We start from the raw sequence: 20,521 nt of genomic DNA, 5'->3' as shown, positions 1-20,521 counted from the left end.
ACCGAGTCATGGGTGACTTAAGTAGGCAATTTAATGTATCACAGAGTGTCGCAAATAGAGTCATCTCATACTGGATTGTTGCACTATGAATCTCATACTGGATTGATGCACTATGAATCATGGGAAATATCTCCGATCAGGAATAAGGCGGATAAGTAGCCTGTTTAAAGCACACCGTGGGCTAGCATAACATGCTAATCGCTCCTTGCAATAAATTCGATTTAATGATCATCCAATCTGAATTTGATGGTGATTAAACATCCATACATATTGTGCTCATTTGAGACAGCGGCGTTTTGTCCTGAAATATGTTGTGATTAGATCGATGAGTGTTGTGGATCATGACATAAGGCCGCATGGTCACAGCGACAGCTTGAAGGATTCGGGCTTATCAACTGAATCATTTTTACATGAACCAAGCAATCTGCCAAAAGTAGTACCACGGGCAGGTGTTTTTTTTTTAGATGAACCGTAACATGTCCTTTGTACACATGCAGGCATGAATGGCTTAAACGCATAGTGAGATGCATTAGCGGAGCAAATTCCCACGACCTGAAGCCGAATCTCCTTGCGCCACATCTAATATTACTCACGGAGCCCGGGAGAGGCCAATGTGAGAATTTTTTTCAAGCTGTTATAAATTGTGTGCACGTTTCCGTTTATTGTGCCCTCGAAGCAGTAAAGCCTGGAGTGGAAATGATATTACGTGCGCACAAAATGACTTACATTGAGCTCTCGAACTGTTTTGTTTTATGTGTTTTCACCATTAAGCAATCAGTGGCAAGACTACCACATGTCAACAGGCTAGCCTATCACATGGATCCAGCCACAGTCATTAGTCTGAGGGACTTTTTAAAGGATCGGGGTGTAAGCGAAGAGTTAATTCAGCAATTTGAAAATGAAAAGGTATGTAAGCAGATGCCAGTGTGGCAAGGGTAAGGGCTTCAAGTACATCAAGTTAGATAAAGAATGTTTAAATTGTAGCCAACTACGCCACCCTGGGAATTTCACCCAGAGAATTTCAACCTGGTACTTAGACACAGAACACAGGTCCATTGATACTAGGAAGCTAGAGACATGGTTTCAGGTGTAAAACTGAATTTTATTGACCAAGGAGGTAATGGAATCACTGCAAGCTGAGAACATGCAAAAGTATTCTGGCAACAATTACAATTTAAGATCAACATATTTATTGCAGATAGTCAACCTTGAATGTTACAAGGTTACTATCACATAGTCAGACGTCCACTATCACACCACAATCATACAAACAATTACCCACCATAGCAACTGGAGTAGAAAAAGGGCATTCGCAGGAGAGCTAAGGCTTAGTCAGATACCTGGTTGAAGGTGAAATGCTGTGAATATCTGTGGGTTTAAAACTTGTCTAGGGCAACCTCAATGGAAATACGAGGTAAAATCGCAAACCCAAAACCCCTTGCTGACGTTACTAAACCTGTTTCCATCAACCAGTATCATTTTGCCAGATGCTAATCACCTCTTTTTACCTCTTGGTGAGGAGTGACAAGGGACCTGCTGTAGACGTAAGTCACAGACTTTGGATTCCTCAACAACTTCTGTGAGGGAGTGTATTGCTGACCAGTGTAGCTGAGTTTACATGACAGAAAGGAACAAAAAGTACTGTTCTCCAATGCCATTTTATTTTCTGTACCATACCTTTAGCACCATACTAAATACTCTTTCAGAACTGGAATTGCTATTTTTTTTTTTTATTAATTGTATAATGCTTGATAGGTCCGACTGACATCTGTAATTCCAGTTAACAAGTCTGGTTTTGTCTTTCAGCGATGCCAACCTTCAATAGGAGATAGCGGCAAGGCCTACCCAACACTTTCGCATATTTTAACCGCATTCATGAAAATTTTAGCTAAGGAAATGTCTGTGCGCGTTTCCATCAGCTGTGTTATGCAGATTAAAAATGTACACATTCCTCATCGCAGTAGGGGTTGTGAATATCTGTAGGTTTAAAACTTGTAGGGCAACTTCAATGGAAATACGAGGTAAAATCGCAACAAACCCCTTGCTGACGTTACTAAACCTGTTTACTTTTGTTCCGGGATCGGAACTAGTATCATTTCACCAGATGCTAATCACCTCTTTGCGGCAAATAAATTCCTTTCACCTTCCAGCGAAAAGTTTCCTTTCTTATACGACTTCAAAGATTTGATGTGAAGTTTAAGCTTTAATTTGCATTTAATAGTTGGATGGAAATCCAGCTACTGTTGTGACAGCATTATATTGTGCGTTTGTTGTGACAAGGCATGCCTTTTATGCTACTTCTGGTTAAAGTGTGCTTGATGAATAAAAATGCGGCAGTATTTTGTGGATTACATATTCCGTTTCAGTGCAAACAAAGAACGGAAGACTGGACTGGCTTGTTGAGTACACTACAGTGCGATACAGGGTGTCTGACCTGTCATTTAGTGCAGCAGTAGGTTATGAAGAATGTGTAGGCAAGTGATGTCCCTTGAGTGAAAGTTGCACCAGCTCACTTTTGCCCGTCCGAAAATAAATTTCTAGCTACGCCATTGCCAGGCCCCAGAACGGGGAGGTGACGCTATCCGGCTACACCAGAACATGTCTAACTTTATTGCTCGTCCCATTCCACAGTAACTGATCGGCTGTTTTGTTGAAATAGCCTAAGTAGAATTCATTTTGTTCATGTCATGTCGTCGATAGTAATAATGCCAATTAAGCGCCAACATTTTATTTTTAAACATGCAACTGCAGTGTGCACTACTTACTCCACGATTTACGAATATTAAGACAATAATGTGCACGCAATTTAAGATATTCAAGCGCACGTTCAATAAATTGTGTGTATGTTTCAGATCGAGCTCACGATGTACTAACGTGCGCGCGACACAATTTAACGTGCACAAAGTAGGAAAAAAATCATTGTTTGTGCACACTATTTCAGCTCATCGTGCGCACATTTAATAAATCGTGGGTACGTTTAAGAGGATCGGGCTCACAATGTACCATAACGTGAGCACGTTCAAGTAGATCGAGCTCACGATGTACCATAATGTGCGTGCGATATACTTTAACATGCCTACGAAGTCAGAATAAAAAATTGCTTGGCCTCTCCCCGGCTCTGGGATTTCAGGGCCAGTTCGTCAACCTTCATCCCTGACACCAGAGTAAGACAACACCACAGCTAACCGAGGTAACAAAATACAAATTCTGCTTCTCCTAAAAGGCCATTCGGAGCTCGTTTCTAAGTAAATATGCAGAATGCCTTCTGATATGGGCGATTTCGCAACACCGCGACTCAAAGCTGAGCTTGCTTACATCTCGTCTACTATCTTTATATCGGGACAGCTCGTCGGCTGCTATCCCTGACGTAATAACAAAATTAGCACAACACGAGTATTAAAAGAGTTTTTCTCTACATATGCGAAATGCCTCCCCGACATCGGTGGATTAGCAACATCTCTAACGTACTCTAAAAACACAAACATGTCGGCGACCTTTGACCTCTAGAACAACCCCCAGGCTACAACTCATTCATTTGATTGGTTAAACATCCGGTCACTCCTCAGACTGGTGAAGCAACCCAAAAATCTGATAAGAGGTGCCCGAATTCATCCTTTCCCCATGGCTACACTGTTCAACATATCAAAAACCAATTCAGAATATAAAACCAGGACCCCCGTGACCTCATGTACACCAAATCTGACATGAATCCAATGAACCGTCTAGGAGCACAATAACCAACATGAGTGAAACAGCCACTCTTTCTGTTGCCAGATGGTGGCGCCATACGAGGGTGTCACTCTGGGCATGTGGATATCATCATAGCCGTCATAACCAATAACCTGTGAGGTCTGAGCCATATAAAGTGTAACCAGGTTAAAAAGTATACATTTATTTTTTTTTTTATGAAACTTCACCAAATCCTGATATGATTGCTATTGTCTTATTTTATGTTTGTACATAATGTATCTATGTAATGTGTTTGATTTCAATACTGAGTTGTTGCACCTGCACTGTTTCTTTATGAGACTGTAGTTCGTTGTCGTCATTATTGCGTCGCTCTCAGTCTGCGGTTGTTGAACTGAGGAGAGGTACGCAAGTTATACACGTTAGATTATAAAAGTGTATTTTTGGTGATAAAAAACGAGACAAATGTTACACAATGCAGCCATATTTTTGTATTTAAGGTTAGTGAACATGCAAACATTTTATTACTCAAATCCGAATACTGTAGTTTCATATTTTACACAATTTATGTAAGACACGTGTTCCATACGTGTCTTCCATATGTTCCATACGTTTGTGCAGACGGTATTTCTCCTTTAATAAAACCCAACGACTGGAATCATCGGTGTGATCATTACACTACTATCAAGTTAAGCAGACCATCGAACACAATGCAGATTATAGAGGTTAAATTAACGGAGGTGCAGATAGAGGAACACCCCGGTTACAAAAGCAATGCATGGAGAATTTATGACACCTTCCTGCCCAGTATGGCGAGACAAATAAATTCATTGTTTCACCATTTCAACACCTTACAAGACATCAAAAATCCCTTGGCAACTGAAAATCTGCAACATCTTGACATCACATATAGAAAATCTGACATGGATCCGATGAACTGTCTACGTGGAGAAAGTCAAAATATGTGTGTCAAAACACACAAAATCCAAAATAACTCACTTCCTGTTGGGCATTACTAATATAATGTAAATGCAAATTTATTCATCTTTGGGAGGCCCACATGCCTACAAAATTTGGTGTGTGTGTGAAATTGTCAGGCACAAGACTCTTGGGGGCACTATGGAGTCCCTGGCCACACCCGGGGCCATGCCTCTGTCCCTAACTGTCACAAGCACTGATGCGTGTACCAAATTTAATGGGTTTTCATACATGGGAACCACCTCAAAAATGGCCAAGTGTTGACCCAAAAAGAATAATAATAGCCTAATCCTTACAAAAGCAATAGGACCATGCGCCTCCGTTGCACGCGCCCTCCGATGGGCACTGGACCCTGTATAGTGTTTTCATATATATATATATATATATGCATATGAAATCACTATACAGGGTTCGTATGGTCATGAAAAACCTGGAAAAGTCATGGAATTTGAAAATAGCAGTTTCCAGGCCTGGAGACGTTTTGGAAAAATAGATAAATCCAGAAAGTTTTGGAAAAGTCATGGAAATTTGCTTCACAGATACCTGTTTCACGGAGTATATGTGATTCAGTAGGGCTGTATGGAATGCCACTTTTTGCCAGTCGAATTTTAGCCAACCGTTTTCGAACGTAGCTTTGAATGTCTGTGACATGACGTAATCATTTAGCCTGTTGTTTTGGGATACTCTACCTTCTACTCAGTAATATGAATAAGGAGGTGATGAATGTGAGAAACTGCAAGTCACACTTTTTTAAAGTTTAACACTCGTTAATAGACACTATTTACATAATTTAATCCTGAGTTCGCTGTCTTTGCGGTGTCTCTTACAGTTGGCATTACTTCGCTGAGGATGCACCTTTATTCACAAATAATACAGTGATTATCTGCGCGGTAGGCCGAACTAAACGTAGGCGTACATAACGATATTGTAGACCTTTATTTACAAAGATAGCCATTTTACGAATTCAGAACTTACACTTTTCAGATGGTTTCCCAGATTTGCTGCTGAGTGATGGTACAGGAGTTTTATCTTGCATATCTGAGAGTCCGCTTGTTTAGCATCATTAGAAAGCTTAAAATGATTCCAAACCAGGGATTTTTGGATTTTTTTGGTCCAGGACTAAGAGTCATGAACAAACGGCAGTCCTAGCTTATGAGCGAATTTATGAGGCCTTGATAAGCAACACGAGACCTCCGTTACTGAAATCCATAAAGTGCAAATTTGTTTACTGGCAAAATATTATTATGTTAAATAATAATAAAAGTAGGCCGCTTTGACATCTATTTTTTTTTTTTTTTTTGTATTACATTAGCAACCTTAAAACTGCAACGAGCATACATCCTAATCACGGAATGCTTAATTTCACAATCGAATGGCAATTCAATGAACGAAGCTTCGATTTTTTAAGTAGCCTACAATCCTATGGTACAATTAAGATAGACTGAGAAAATCTATATTGATTAAACGATACTTAAATATTCGGTCAGATCAGTCACGTCACGTGACGTTATCTTCTTCTCTGCGTGGGGTAACGCCATCACTCCGACCTGAGTTGCAGCTTGTACTTTAACGACATGTAAATTCGCGCAATGCCACGAAAATTGTTATTTAATCATGTCTAGCTTCAAACCGCATAGCTTGTCATTAATTTTAGCTAAAATTATTGTATTGGTAAAAATGTGTATGAACCCTGTATATGGACTAATGGCCCCTGCATTTCCATATGAGCCAGCTTCATGAATACTGATACTTAATACCTTCATAAATCAAAATAAGCTAATAATCAAAATCTAGAAAAAAAAAAAATCATGTTTATTTCCATCTTATTCTATAATGACAGCACTGCTCATAGTTGAAGATCCAGGTAGTACAACAAGGCGTTACATAATACCAAATGGCTCCCTCATGGATTTAGGTCATTTAGGCAGCAGCAGATTGTCTGATGGCTTTAACAGCCTCTGTCGTTTTATTCTGTAGTGCTTGTATTGAGGCATACTACAATGGCAGCATTATGTAAAAGGTTCAGCTTAAGCATTAAGAGAAGCCATTATGTTGGTTCATAGTATTTAACAAAGCAGCATGGGCTGCTGCTGCAATGCAAAAGAATAGCGGGGCTAATCCTTGTTTAAGTATCTCATAGCACTCCCTTGGCATCTTCAATGCCAAGTAATGACTGGGGTAATGACTGACCTTGATACAACAGAATACTGTGAGACACATAATCAAGTTTATGTTTAAAATACCTTACTCATAATAGGACTCCTCCCACAAGAGGAAGTAAAAGCCAGAGAGTCCCACACACTGTAATACCTTTCATTCTATTCCATCTGATAACTGTTCTATTTCGGGTAAACTGTCTAACAACAACATTCTGAATGAAAATTAAGATCTTTGCCCTATTGTACTTTCAAAGAGGAGTAATTTAGCCATGGAATAACTATTTACAGTGTTATGCTTATTTGTAATGACTGTAACTTATAGTTTTTAGTATTGTTGTTTCCTTTCAAACTGAGAAGTCATCAGGTACGTGAACTCGTACATATGCAGGGAAGCTTGGATCTAAAGCACAAACAGGTAGGTTTAATGGCGCTAGCAGTTCCGGTAACCGTTAATAAAGCTAGTCGGATTTCATGAAAAAGAAAAATGAGCCGACTGACTTCTGTTCTCCGAAGTTAGTATTGCACAGCATGCTTATTACTGTAACTGTTACAGTAAAATGCCACTGCAAACCTTGTTATCTCTCAAAAACTCTATGGCAAGCGAGCAACCGAGAACCACACCGAACTGGTTAAGGTTAACGATATCTATGAGCGTAAAGGTAAAGGGACACGAATAAACAACATATGGTATTCTACTTATTCACCTGCAGTCATTCATATTTGAACAGCTGGCCAAAGGACTCCCAGCAATTCATAGCCCAGCACCTCATATCGTCAGCGAGTGTATTTTCTGCATAAATTTTTGCATATGGACTTGCTAATACTCATACACAATATTGCTAACATTGAGAATGAAAGAGACAAAATACCTGTACTCTTAGGGTAAAGCAGACAGCTGCGTTTCGTGCATAGTAGTTTGTTTCACTGAACTCATTCTAGCACGACTTGTCCCTGTCTCGGCGGTGTTGTACATCCACTTCCGACACAGTGACGTTAATAACGTCACACCAACGTTATTGGCGGATGATTTGACAAGGTTTATCTGCCTCTTTGAATCCAGGAAGTGCTAGGTAAAATTATTTTAATATGTTCATTTACGAATAAAACACCACGACTTAACTGAACAGCGTTCGGTTTATTTTTCGTCAAACCATGTGAAACTATCGTATCAGCCACATGTTAACAGTAGCAACGCTGTATTTCAGATCATGACATTCTGAAAAGCAAATTTAAACTGATTCACGCACAGCTAAAGCAGAGGACGCAGTTTTATATTTGGGGTTACATTATCACGTGACAGCTTTCCCACCACCATAAAATCAGTTAGTAATCCATTAACTCACAGTCTCACACCAAGGAAACTAAAGCCACAAGCTGTATGTCTGTTGCATTGCACACTCTATTTACAGCGTATGCCGCTTTTTGACAGAAATCAGTCTAGCAGCGATAGACCACCGAGGGAGTACGATAGAACAGAAAGACGAGTTACAGCTATGAAAGTGCACCAGCTACCTACTTTTATACATTTAATAGTCTTATATATACTCTACAAGCAATTTCAAAAGAGAGCAGTATGACAGAGTATGGTTCTCAGATGATTCCTGGATGCTTTGTCTTCTGTAAAATCTTCCCCCTTGAATGTATCTTCTTCACTCTCCCAAGCATTGTTTTTTATGTGTACATAGAGAGGTACATCCACTGTTATGAGGACAAAAAAATAAATAAATAAAAATAATAATAATAAAAAAAAAAACTAGGTCACCCATCTAATACTTCTCCATTTCAACATATACATTAATTTAATCCCTAATTAATCATCAGTACTAATATTGTCATAACAACTAATCTATACATATTTGACAGAACTACTATTAAAGGAAAGTTATAAAGAAAAAAAAATACCTCATGCTCCACAAGATACATGCCCTCACCATCGTTGAGTCTCTTGAATATTTCTGTTGAGACAGAAATGATATTGATGAGGGTGAGGTTCCTAAAAGCAGGTTCTGTGCATGCATCAATACTACTCTTGAACTGGATAATAAAGGTAGTCTAATCAAAACACTACAGTGAAGGTAGTCTAATCAAAACTCTGCAGTGCTTTTAATAGGTAATTAAAATTAAAATTAACAGGTGATGGGCCACAGTATTATCTGTATGATGCTTACTGGCCATGCAGTCCATGCGAAGGACGAGACAGATGAAGTTCTCTAAGGAAATTTGTCCAGATGACCCTCCGTACCGCAGAGCCATGAGGTTTAACATCCCATCACTCATTTGCATCCCTGAGGAACACCAGAAAAAGGGGTGAATTCAAATTAAATACCTGATCATTATTTCTTCTTTGTGTCTACAACATTATCTCCATGCTGACATCTAAAAATATGCAATTTCATTATATAAAACACGGTACAATAGTTGTGATATAATTAATTAAAGAGTAAAAACCATTGCCAAGTATAAAATAAGTGGCGATAAATGTTACAGCGGTTGACCTGCTCCTCCTAGTGCATTTCGTAGCTCATTCAGATTCAACATGCCATCTTTGGAGGTATCTGTCCGAAAGAAAATGTCCTATAACATAGTTCAAAACAGAAGGAAAATTTTTTAGTTTGTTTGACAGTTAGTGTGGTTTCAGTATCTTAGAAATGAATCCAAAATCTATTACAAAATACAATTATTTCACCTTGTATGTGGCAACGCGATTCCACAGACGAAGGAATTCCCTGCCACTGAGTGTTCCTGTGACAGACAGCTGGAGTGTGTGGGATTAAGGAGCACTTCCAGTGGCAGCTTTTCACCTTTAGTTTACGAGGACACACCATGAAAACTGATTGTATCAATTGTTCATATGTTCACATGTTCACTTGTTCCATTTTCTGACTGGTAGAAAAAATGGTGTCATGCTTTGTAATGACAAGTCAGAAACTGACCTGAACTATACAACTGTTTAAAATCTTATCAGCTAGTTTTTTTTCTCTCTCTCTCTCTCTTTTTTTTAATACAAGACTAACATCATCAAAATGTTTTTTCAAAGGTATCAAAGGAATAACAACATCGAAAAGGTCCAAATCAAATGACTGCAGGGAGAAAGGATACATCCATCATTGCGACCATACTTCGACAGGAATCCAAGCCAAAGCCTCCTGTTTTCTGTTGATATCCTGAGAACCACAAAATACAGCGGTGTCATTTATGAGTCTTGGCTGATTTGCATCATGATAATTAGGTGAAAAGGTCTATGCCAAGGTCAACATTTACAGAAAATTATACAGTGGGATGACACAAATCCCTTCTTTCAGTGGTAGATGGTCTGCATGACTGATCTCTGAATTAGGGAGTAGAGACACTTTGTATTGGGTGAATGACCCACCAAAGCCAAGAGAAAACAAAAGGCGTCACGTCTAGGTAGAGAAGTATTGGTTAACAGTCAACACTAGATGGCAGTAGCACACAGAGTGTCATTCAGTTTTTATATGGTCCTCAGCAGTGTTGTGGGTAACGAGTTACAAAGTAACATGTTACTGTAATTACATTACTTTCCATGATAATGAAGTAAAGTAAAGCATCACAGATAGTGGATTAATAAAATGTCCTCTGGTGCGTTACACACGCCTTTTCAAAATAATGTTTTTTGTGCTGAATATTTAAATTTAACTTAGAAAACGGGTAGTTCCGGTCCTGGGTGCGTATTGGTCAATACAATGTCCCAGCGATGTTAAAATACATGATTATAGAAGCAGATATGACCCAACACACACCTGTTCACCTTAATTGTGCATCTATGGTGCATCTATAATGACTACCCTCTGTCACTAAGGAGAGACTGGGTCCTTAACAGTGGCTCCCGCTAAATTGGACAAGACCAACAACAGGTTAACCATCTAGCAAGGTCTGCTACATTTGAGAAGACCCAAAAATATGGTGTAGCCAATCAGGACAATAATATGGAGAGCTTTAATGTTACTTTTAATCACAAAATACAGACAACGCAACTGTCGGCTGATGATGACACCAAAAAAGTATTAATAGCACTGAAATAAAGTTATGAAAGGACGATGATGTTTGTCCTTATATTTTTATTGTAGTTTTAGAGAGTAACTCAAAACTAATGCGTAGTGTAATTACTTTTCAAAAGGAGTAACAAGCAAAGTTTACTCATTACTCCTTTTGAAAAGTGATTACACTACTCATTAAAGTAGCCCCATTACAACTTAAAGTACTTGGTAACTTATAACTAATTTTTTTTTTTTGACCAACTACCCCAACACTGGTCCTCAGTGCCCTACAGATTAGTGTGTCAGCCCTGCCCTAGCAAACTTGGTTCAAATAATTTGCATCTTGACAATATAAGCTGAATAAGTTGAGTAAGGTACTGTACTTTTGCAGAGCTGAATTAAAAACAAATAAGGTTTGGGAGCCCTGTTTCCTGGGTTAAGAAAGTCTTGGCCATATAACCACATGAAGGATGTTTAACTGAGGATTATACTTGGAATATTACCACACTTAAGACAGACAGCTACTGAATTAATCTCCATTAATTCACAAACATTTGTGGCACTTGCATCCAAGGATTTAAAATGGACAGTATTGAGGAAAAGTTGCCTGAAATCCTGAAACCGTTCCTCATATTTGCAACATCTCCATGGTGGGGCATTGCCATTTTCTTACTGCCTGTGCTGCAAATGGTCTGGTCTCCACAATTCAGGCATACTCAACATTTAGTCCTAATCCTCACCTCCAAGAAGCTTTTCATTCAGAAGTTTCTGCAGTTGTTCAGCATCCACCTCTTCATACTTTTTTCCAAGGTTAAATGCACACACACAGACACACACACACACAGAAAGAGAGAGACACACACACATACAAACAGACACACACAAACAATTTTGAGTTATTCTTTAAATAAATAAGAAACAATAATTAGCAGTGTTACAGTAAAATAAAAATTTACCTGATCAGAATACTGACGGAATAAGGTCACCTTTTCTTCCCCATCCACTTTACTTTCATTGGTCGTGGGCTGAACATGAAACCATAGTTGTTTAATATAAGTGTATACACCTAATTTTCTAATTAGTCATAAGTAACCTAACTCACAGCAGAAAACTGTCAGGGCAGGATTTTATATAAGCACATTAAAACATTTACATTCATCCAAAGTATGTGAGATAGCTTTGCAAACATACCTTTATTATGACCATGCTAGAACCTGAGTTTTCCCTGTAAAAAAAAACAAACTATACTGAAGGGGGGCTCTATGTACAAAAAAAAAAAAAATACTGACAATCTTTGTAAGACCCCACAGTGATAGTCAGTGGATGTGACCTCTTCAGTAATCTTAACATTTTATAACTTCATTACTCTACTTAAAAGGCCCAATAAGTCCTTACTGCAGGTGTGTCTCTGCCTTCGAGAGAATGCCCAAAATGAACGAGGCAGTTTCATTAGGCTTAAATGTTGACGGGACGATAATGTACTCTCCAGGTTTCAGGCTGAAAAATTCCATGACCTCCCGTGCATTCAGGTAAGCTTTGGATTGTGCAACAGGAGGACTGCTATAGAAGAATGCAGCCGGCAGCTTCCCTCCATGACCCTTAAACTGTGAGGAAAATGTATCAGTAACTTGACTTATTAGGAACTTCACTTCAACTGTAACTGTCATTATAAACTGTCATAGCTAAAGCAAGAAAAAAAATACGTACCTGCTCTGACACCTGTAGAATTAAAGTAAAACAAACATATTTTACAATACTGGCAAACATGCAAAATACATAAACACAAAGACACTATATTCTTCATTAAGGATATATGACAAAGAAATGAAAAGGCAATACTGGGAGGAGAGTAGCTATCGGAAAAGTAGACCTGAAAAATACTGAAGCCAATATGGAGATTGGAAACCAGGCGCCTGTTTCTCTTGTCAGGTTTTTGCATCAGAGTCACAAGTATATTCTTTTGGCCCTGTGTCTCTTCACAGTGGTCATCCAGTTTATCCAGTTTGATATAATACTGAGGGTTTGTCCAGAAAGTGTCTAAAATTAAGAAAAAAGAAAAAGAAAGAAAAGAAACAACAATGTGTGACTGTAACCTGTGAATATGAACCAGCAGAAAACACAGTAAGAACAAGAAAAGCAATGATCATTTGCATTATGAAATTATCTATATTATAAAGGTAATATTTCTTAGTTTGAATTTCAGTACATATGATGTCTCAGCTTGGTCATGACATTGATCATATTTATATATGTAAGTTTGAAAATATCTTGCTCAATTAAAGACTATTGATGTTCAACCATTTTAAGATGTGCTAAATTGTGTGTTTTGTCTGTTTCTTTCTTATTGAATATAGCTGTTGCTTTACAATGACAGTAGGACTATCATACATTGTACCTGTATGATTCATGCAGCCTCCGGCCGTGATCCCTGCCACCCATCGACCATCATGGAACTTTGAAGTCCAGTGGCATGAAGAGTTGCCATCAAGAAAATCAGGGCATCGGCAGCAAATATCTAAATCTGAATAGCTTTGGATGAAGTCCTCCATCGACATCCTATTTTGCGTGTGTGTGTGTGTGTGTGTGTATGTGTGTGTGGCGGGGGGGGGGGGGGGGGGGGGGGGGGGTGCGGAGCGGAGCAGAGTGTCATAAGATTTCAGTTAATTAATCACTTCTGTAAACAACACACCATTTGGTCTGTAGATGTCTAACTTAAACCCACCAGAACTCTCCATCTTCATCCATTTTAAGGCACCCTGCACGGTCCTCAACACTCACAGTCTGCCATCTGGGTGAGCTGCAGGGTTAGATTATATACAGAACATCAGTGCATGAAAGTATTACTTGCTTTAAAAGCAATGGTTATTTGCTAATGTATGGAATTTTTATGAAGACTTTGAAGTGACAGTGGAGCTGTTCTTTTGAGGGATAAAGAAATGTTGTCAGCAGGTATGTTGTCCTAAGGGATGGTATTTAGGGGCAAATTCACACAACAAAACATCTAAGAACAGCAAGTTAAGACTCGACTGTGCTTTTGTAAAACACTGTGAAACACCTGGAAAAAGTCCTGAATTGTGAAACTGAGGCTCTAGGAAATGTTAAAAGACAGTGGTGCAAATTCTACAGGCTGGTAATTCTGACGGCTAGTGAGCTAGAAACAATGGAGGAACAAAACTCCCCTTTCAATCAATCATTTGTTTCAACATGTTCCCGTTAATCTGCCTTGATTAACAAGTAAACTAATTGCTGTAAATGCTTGCCAAGGTCATCTCGTGATATTACTATTGCTCTTTACTGAACGGTGTTGCATTCGTTATACCCCCACGCAGCGGCAAGAAGAGGGGGCAAACCCAAACCTGGGGAAATCCTCCCAAAAAAACAAAACAAATCGGTGGCATACAGCGGAGTGTCTGAACCCACTGAAAAAACCGAAAGATCTCGCAAACCAAATCATCATTCTGGAAAAGTTAAGAATCAAACACGACTCGGAGGATCCAGAGTCGTGATCGATTCTTTACTTTTCCAGAATGATGATTTGGTTTGCGAGATCTTTCGGTTTTTTCAGTGGGTTCACACACTCTGCTGTATGCCACCGATTTGTTTTGTTTTTTTGTTTTTTTTTCAGACTAAGAAGACTACATGAAGACATGTAGTTTAAGCAGCCTGTGTGTGGACACAAAGATAATGCTAACTTGTCGAATTTAGCAAACTGAGTGATGGGGTGGTTAGGTAGGTTTGTATAGGTAAACAAATGTTACAGAATAAATGCAGACCTTAGTTATGACAACTCTTGACTGTTTGCCATGCCAGATATCCAAGTGTGTTTGCCGACATGCGATTTCCCAAATCAACAAAATACATTGCACAGCCAGTGTAAGTTTCGCTCTTCTAAACATTATCAAGTTAAGTATCTTCCGATCGATATAATATAGGTTAGGGGTATGGGACATCATAAAGGGGAGTCAAACATTAATCCTAAAATACTGTGGACTGGGCCGGCTATGACCTCCCTCGCTCACGAGCCACAACTAAAGAAAGAAACATATCTACCTGCTAACTTAAACTTCTCCGTTTTTTTAAGGCATACTGTGGATGACTGTTGATTAACGCAGATATTCAGAGAGCTAACGCTGCCCGCACGTTCTTGTAATTTGTGGATACCTGTGCTTTTCGCTCTGTGACACGTCAAGGAATACTACTGTTAATGTGCTCGTCTGATTTGTAAGATTTAAATGCTCGCGAAACACCGCGGATTGTCTGAAATTTGTGTGCTACAGCGAAAGCTACCGCGAGACAATGTGTAGCAAGGACGGAATTTATCTGAATACATATTGGAAAACCAATCCCTCAATGTGTTTTACTTTGTAGCTTGGTTGTGTTACGAAATTCAAATTAAAAAAAAACAAAAACGTAGGTTAGTGGAATCTATCTCAGTTTCTAAGAATAAACTGTTAGGTTAGGAAAAGACCAGATCTTTTATCTGTATAACGCATCAGCGTTGAGTGCAATGCACAATACAGTTAAGCACTTAGGCCTCAACTGGTTCGCAAAAAACATTAACCCTGTCACAAAATGACATTGGTAATTTTACGTGATTGGTGTTAATTATGCTGCGAATCGTTAGATTTGCTAATCAACGCCGATTAAATCAATGATAGATTTAAAGGGGGATTTGTTCCTCCTCTGTTTCGAGTTCACCAGCCGCCACTAAGGTATGTTGCTGCCGCAAGCAGTATGTCAAATGGAAAGGTCACATTGAACAACCTCACATGTAAGAACAATGAGTTCAAGACTGAACGTGTCTCTGTATGAATGGGGAGGAGTACTGGCTTTGGCAAAAGCTGGTAGATTTTTACTGTGCAACCAGTAAAGTGTACAAAGACATCAGTTGTAAGAGCATGCGAGATTAATGCTACACGCCACTGAAAATTTATGTGGATTAAGTGCAGTTTAAATTCCATTCTGTGATAAATGCAGCACACCACCATAAGATGTTTGACAAAGTGTGCTTCAAGAAGTACACATACACAAATGGAAAATTTCCTCTGTGAAATTGGTTGTTGAAATGCTCTATAAATTATCTTCTTGTGACTGGATTTCGGTAAAAAATTGCACTCACTGGTCACCCCAATCTCCATTCCACTCTCCACGACCCCATGGGTTGAAAAGTCTCACCAGTTCAACAGGCATTCCATTGCTCATTATCTATGGACCACAACCGACCACGCAGTTTAACTAATGCTCTTTCAGTTTAGCCAAGCACAATATCAACTAATAGTAATATTTTCTGGTATATAGCAAACAACCACATGGGATGTGAAGCTGTACCTTACATAAGCAGTGGATTACTTCTTACCTTAGTAACTCCAGTGACTGTATAGGCATGGCCTTCCACTATACCATTGGGCAACACCGTATTTTCTGGCGTTGCCTTAAACATGAAAACAGCATTTCATTAGAATTGGTCATAATCAATGATGTATGCCTAGTAATTGTAGGATGCACAGGTTTCATTCTAAAATGTCTCCGGTATCATCAAACATCTGGGGGGTATTTCAGAAAGCAGGTTTAGTGAAAACTCCAAGTTAGTTAACTCAGAGTAAATAGTAAACCTCATAATAGAGGATCCCTTCGGCTTCATTCTCCTAGCAAAACAAAGCCATAGGGCTCTTCTATTAGGAGGTTTACTACTTTCATTGAATTAACTAACACTGAGTTTTCACTAAACCAGAGAGCTGTACTACGAAGTGGGGTAACTGGCTTATTCAGGTAACTTCTGTTTAAGTTAACTCAGAGTAAGTAGTAAACCTCCTTACAGAAGAGCCTTGTAGCTTTGTTTTGCTGGGAGAATGAAGCCATAGGGCTGTCCTGTTAGGAGGTTTACTACTTACTCTGAGTTAACTTAAACAGAAGTTACCGTCACCTCGCTTCATAGTACAGGCCCCTGCTTTTTGAAATACTCCCCTGATGATAACATAAGAATAACCTTATACTTAACTGTTAACAGAAGAGCATGACAATGACAACAGTACCTAATACTTTGTTACCCTGATGACGACCAAAATATATTGCAATTTATTTTTTTATTTTTTTACAGTCATCTACAGGAACACAGTACCTCAGACTTTTTTATCTTTGTTTTTATTAATGAAGGTTCTTGCTTTTGATTTTGTTTTGTTGTTTTGTGTATTTTGTTTTTAATGATTTTGAAATCATTAAAAGTGCTTCACAATTCACTTTTCTAATTTGTTTTACTTTGATGGCATGGACAGAAGAAGAAGAAGTACTTTATTCATCTCCATGGGGAAATTTGTCCTCTGCATTTAACCCATCCTATGTACATACTAGGAGCAGTTGGCAACCGTGTGCAGCACCTGGGGACCAACTGCAGTTCTTTTGCTTATGCCTTGGTCAAGGGCATTGACACTTAGTTTATTAACCCAGACATACATGTCTTTGATAGTGGGAGAAAACTGGAGAACCTGGTGGAAACCCACGCAAACACAGGGAGAATGTGCAGACTCCACACAGAAAGACCTGGGACGGTCGGGCCCTGGGACAGTCGGGACCCAGGACAACATGTGACGCAAAAGTGCTAAGCACAGAGCCACCATGAAGTCCATTCAGTGTGTTCTTTGTACAAACATATTTTTGTGACAGATCTTTTCTGTGGTATTTGTTTACACTGTATTTGAGACAGACTGTATAAAGAGCTGAGCTGATTTCTCACCCCTTGAGGTGTTCCACAGCCCATGAGAGACTGTGACTTGGCTGCACGATACATTAGGTCCCACAGGTCGGAAGGGGCTTCTTTCAGGTTAAAGGTCATGTGCACTCCCCCAGTGAAGTCCATGAGTGCCTCAGCACAAGTACCAGCATTCATATCTGCATAAGAGCCGCACACCCTGAAAAAAACAAAAATCAACAAGGAAAACAACTTATGTTGTAATACTTTTCAAATACTACAAAGTGAAATGGAGTCGTGTCATGACAAGAGGAGTAAGCATAGTAAAGTTTAATGTTAGAATGATATAATGTATTTACAAAACTATGGGAATAGTGTGAAACCTACTTAGCATAGGCCTTTTCCAACAAAGCGGGCCAGAACTCATTGGGAGTTTTGGAACGTACAAAAACGAGTTGCCCATTAACTGTCGGCAGCTTATCATCAATCACAACATCTACCCATTCACCGAATCTCCAGAACTGTTAAAATAAATAAATAGATGAATAAATTAATAAATAAATACATAGATAAAATAAATAAATTAATTAATTAAAAAAAGAAAGAAAGAAAAGAGCATAGTAATTATAGTAAATGGAATGTAGTAAAATGGAGGTAAATTGCCCAAGCAGTTTTTAGATATGTTTTATCATTTATGAGCAAAGTGAGGACAAACTAGAACCACACTACCATAGGTTTCCTAAATATACAGTAAGACAGCATTTGATATTGCACACTAAAATGTCTTCACAGGATTCTTAATATGATTGACAGCTGTGCCTTCAACACAATTGAGCTGAGTTACCCTGAAGTGAAAAAGTCCAAAATAATTGTCTTGGAAGGATTGATCACCCGGTATAACTTGTCGCAAGATGTCTTTCTGAAATGTCAGAGCCCCAATTGAGGCAAGAAACCAGCAGTTTCCTGTAGGAGCAACAACGCATATATTAATATGAGTGAATTTAGCAGCTGATGATACTGTTTTCTTTCATAATTTTTTTTAGCACTGTGAGGTATGAATGACACAATGGTCTTTTTAGTGTCTTCGAATTGTTATGTAGATAGTCACTTTGATCATTTAGTAAACACAGCAGCCCAAATCCCAAAATGTTCATGTGACAATCTGCTAAGGTAAACTTGTAAATAGCCATGCTCTTACCAAGAGCCCCTTGGGCAAAGTCAAACCTTGACATTCCCTCTACAAAGAGATAAGGATCTTGCACAAGTTTCTGAAACCAGAGGATGCACAGATTAGTGGTCTCAAACAAGTGCTTTGACAATTTCAGAGCTTGTCTCATTTTCCCTCATTTATTTGCTCTGGAGCGTTCCTGCTGCAGATCACAACACTTTGGCACTCATCACTTTTTAATGTTCTGGTTGACTTAAAGAAAATACAGGTGTTTTTTATTTCTTTAAGAAGCAATTTGTTCCTCATGTAGTCTCACATTGCATAGTAACACCTGTTTCACCCTTGCCATAATTCAATTAATTCAGTGAAAATCACACTGTGAAGGCTGAAGTCAAAAGTGAAGTGGTACCAACATACCGAAGGCCTAATCCACTGCACGTTTGCTAGAATTTCTGGAGGCAACACACCATCACCAATGGATCGGCGATCTGGGGGGAACATCTCATCAATGTACCTTACATTCCTGACACGAGAGTACTGGAGTAACTGATTATAATCTTGGTCCAGGAACTTCACAGGGTTGTTCATAGACCCCACGCCATTTTTCTTGTGACGTTCATTCATGATATTAAGGCACACGCCAGGTGGAGGCATTTTTAATGCTGATTAGATTCTGAAATAGAAAAGCCAATCATACAAAGTATTCAAAAAACATTATCCCAATACAACTTTATAACAAATTGGTTAGAAAGGTAATTCCCTAAATTATATTGTTTAAATAAAGAGCTAATTCTTGTACATGGAACATTGAAATATGCAAAGATTAGTTTAACTTTTCAGTTCAAACATTTGTCACTGTCACTTGTTTGAAAAGCTCCAAAATGAAAGGGAGTTGGCACTGAATTGATAAATGCCTTTTTAAGTAAAGTTGCTAGTTCATTAGATATATGTATTGTCATTAGACAGAGACTGTTCAGTTATACCTTGCAAACAGATATGAAATGAGTTTATGTGTCATGACTCAGTTGTTATCAGCTGACACCGTAAAATTGACTCTCTCCTCTGGACATAAACATGTTCAGCGAATGTGATTGTTAATAGGGTAAAGCCTATACACAGAATCTAAAATTTTGTATTAAGCTTAATGAAGAGAGAAGAAATACCAAACAGAATGTTGTAAGATAGAGAAGCAGAGAGACAGAAACCATACCTTCTGTTGTGATCACAGGTAGTACTCTGAATTGACGATAGTACCTTTGACTATCCGTGTGTTTTTAAACAGACACCTAGTTAACCTCAGGCATTTTCAAGTACAAAGAGGAGGGAGTGCTTATACCCATAACCTGCCCCGACAGGCTGCTTTCTTTTCCCACAGCCCTCTTTTGATTTGACAGCCCTCTTTTGAACAGCAAATGTTACAAGCAAGCTATTTTTTTTTAAGTAAAATTATATTACTGGTTCTTCAGCAGATGCTCTTTTCCAGAGCAGCTTACAAGAAGCGAATTCAAGCTGAGAAGAAGAGAACTAAATATATGCATCTAGTAACATCTATATAACATCTAGTACAAACCTTCTCATGACAAAATGCAACTAATAACTTATGAGCTTATGAATAACTTTGTTAAAATACATCTTACAAATATAATTACTGTTGATTTTTAGGGATGGCATTTATTGAGAAGTGTTATGAAAAGTCGAATTTTCGGTTGATGGTGGAATATAGGTGGGGAAATGTTCTCATAAGTAAGTCATAAGTTCTCATAAATAGTTCACATAAGTAAGTGGCAAATGGTCGTTTTGGTAAGTAAATGTCATGTTTGTATTGGTACATTTTATTGGAACATTT

General features: G+C 38.6%; 2 protein-coding genes across 2 annotated transcripts in view; both read right to left on the bottom strand.

Annotated features, from left to right (window-relative positions):
- Positions 1-7,774, bottom strand: part of zgc:103755 (CAP-Gly domain-containing linker protein 4) — a 40,572-nt gene extending 32,798 nt beyond the window's left edge. Inside the window, exon 1 of the mRNA XM_030787083.1 lies at positions 7,694-7,774. The gene's annotated coding sequence lies outside the window, so the exon portion shown is untranslated. The remainder of the gene's footprint in view (positions 1-7,693) is intronic.
- Positions 7,775-8,495: 721 nt separating this feature from the next.
- Positions 8,496-19,329, bottom strand: LOC115823326 (calpain-1 catalytic subunit-like). Its single transcript, XM_030787374.1, has 21 exons — positions 19,093-19,329; positions 18,706-18,775; positions 18,352-18,470; positions 17,895-18,028; positions 17,553-17,727; positions 16,179-16,253; positions 15,942-16,027; positions 13,545-13,619; positions 13,218-13,378; positions 12,693-12,859; positions 12,530-12,541; positions 12,218-12,426; positions 12,014-12,047; positions 11,779-11,847; positions 11,563-11,620; positions 9,924-9,988; positions 9,511-9,579; positions 9,320-9,398; positions 8,993-9,109; positions 8,727-8,779; positions 8,496-8,522 (listed from the first exon to the last, which is right to left on the bottom strand). Exons 1-21 carry the CDS (start codon positions 19,327-19,329, stop codon positions 8,496-8,498), a joined length of 2,091 nt encoding a protein of 696 aa, XP_030643234.1.
- Between the last annotated feature and the right edge of the window lie 1,192 nt (positions 19,330-20,521).

Source organism: Chanos chanos, chromosome 10 (assembly GCF_902362185.1).
Source record: "Chanos chanos chromosome 10, fChaCha1.1, whole genome shotgun sequence".
NCBI classification, from domain to species: Eukaryota; Metazoa; Chordata; class Actinopteri; order Gonorynchiformes; family Chanidae; genus Chanos; species Chanos chanos.
Note: the sequence above shows the minus strand (reverse complement) of the source record. Positions and strands in the feature narration are given on the sequence as shown.

Excerpts from the sequence above, each read along its gene's own strand:
- LOC115823326 (XM_030787374.1), bottom strand. The coding sequence starts at position 19,329 with ATGCCTCCACCTGGCGTGTGCCTTAATATCATGAATGAACGTCACAAG. Across the intron at positions 18,471-18,705 it reads CTTTGCCCAAGGGGCTCTTG|GAAACTGCTGGTTTCTTGCC; the intron begins GTAAGAGCATGG and ends TTGCTCCTACAG. Across the intron at positions 11,621-11,778 it reads TCCGTCAGTATTCTGATCAG|TATGAAGAGGTGGATGCTGA; the intron begins GTAAATTTTTAT and ends CTTGGAAAAAAG.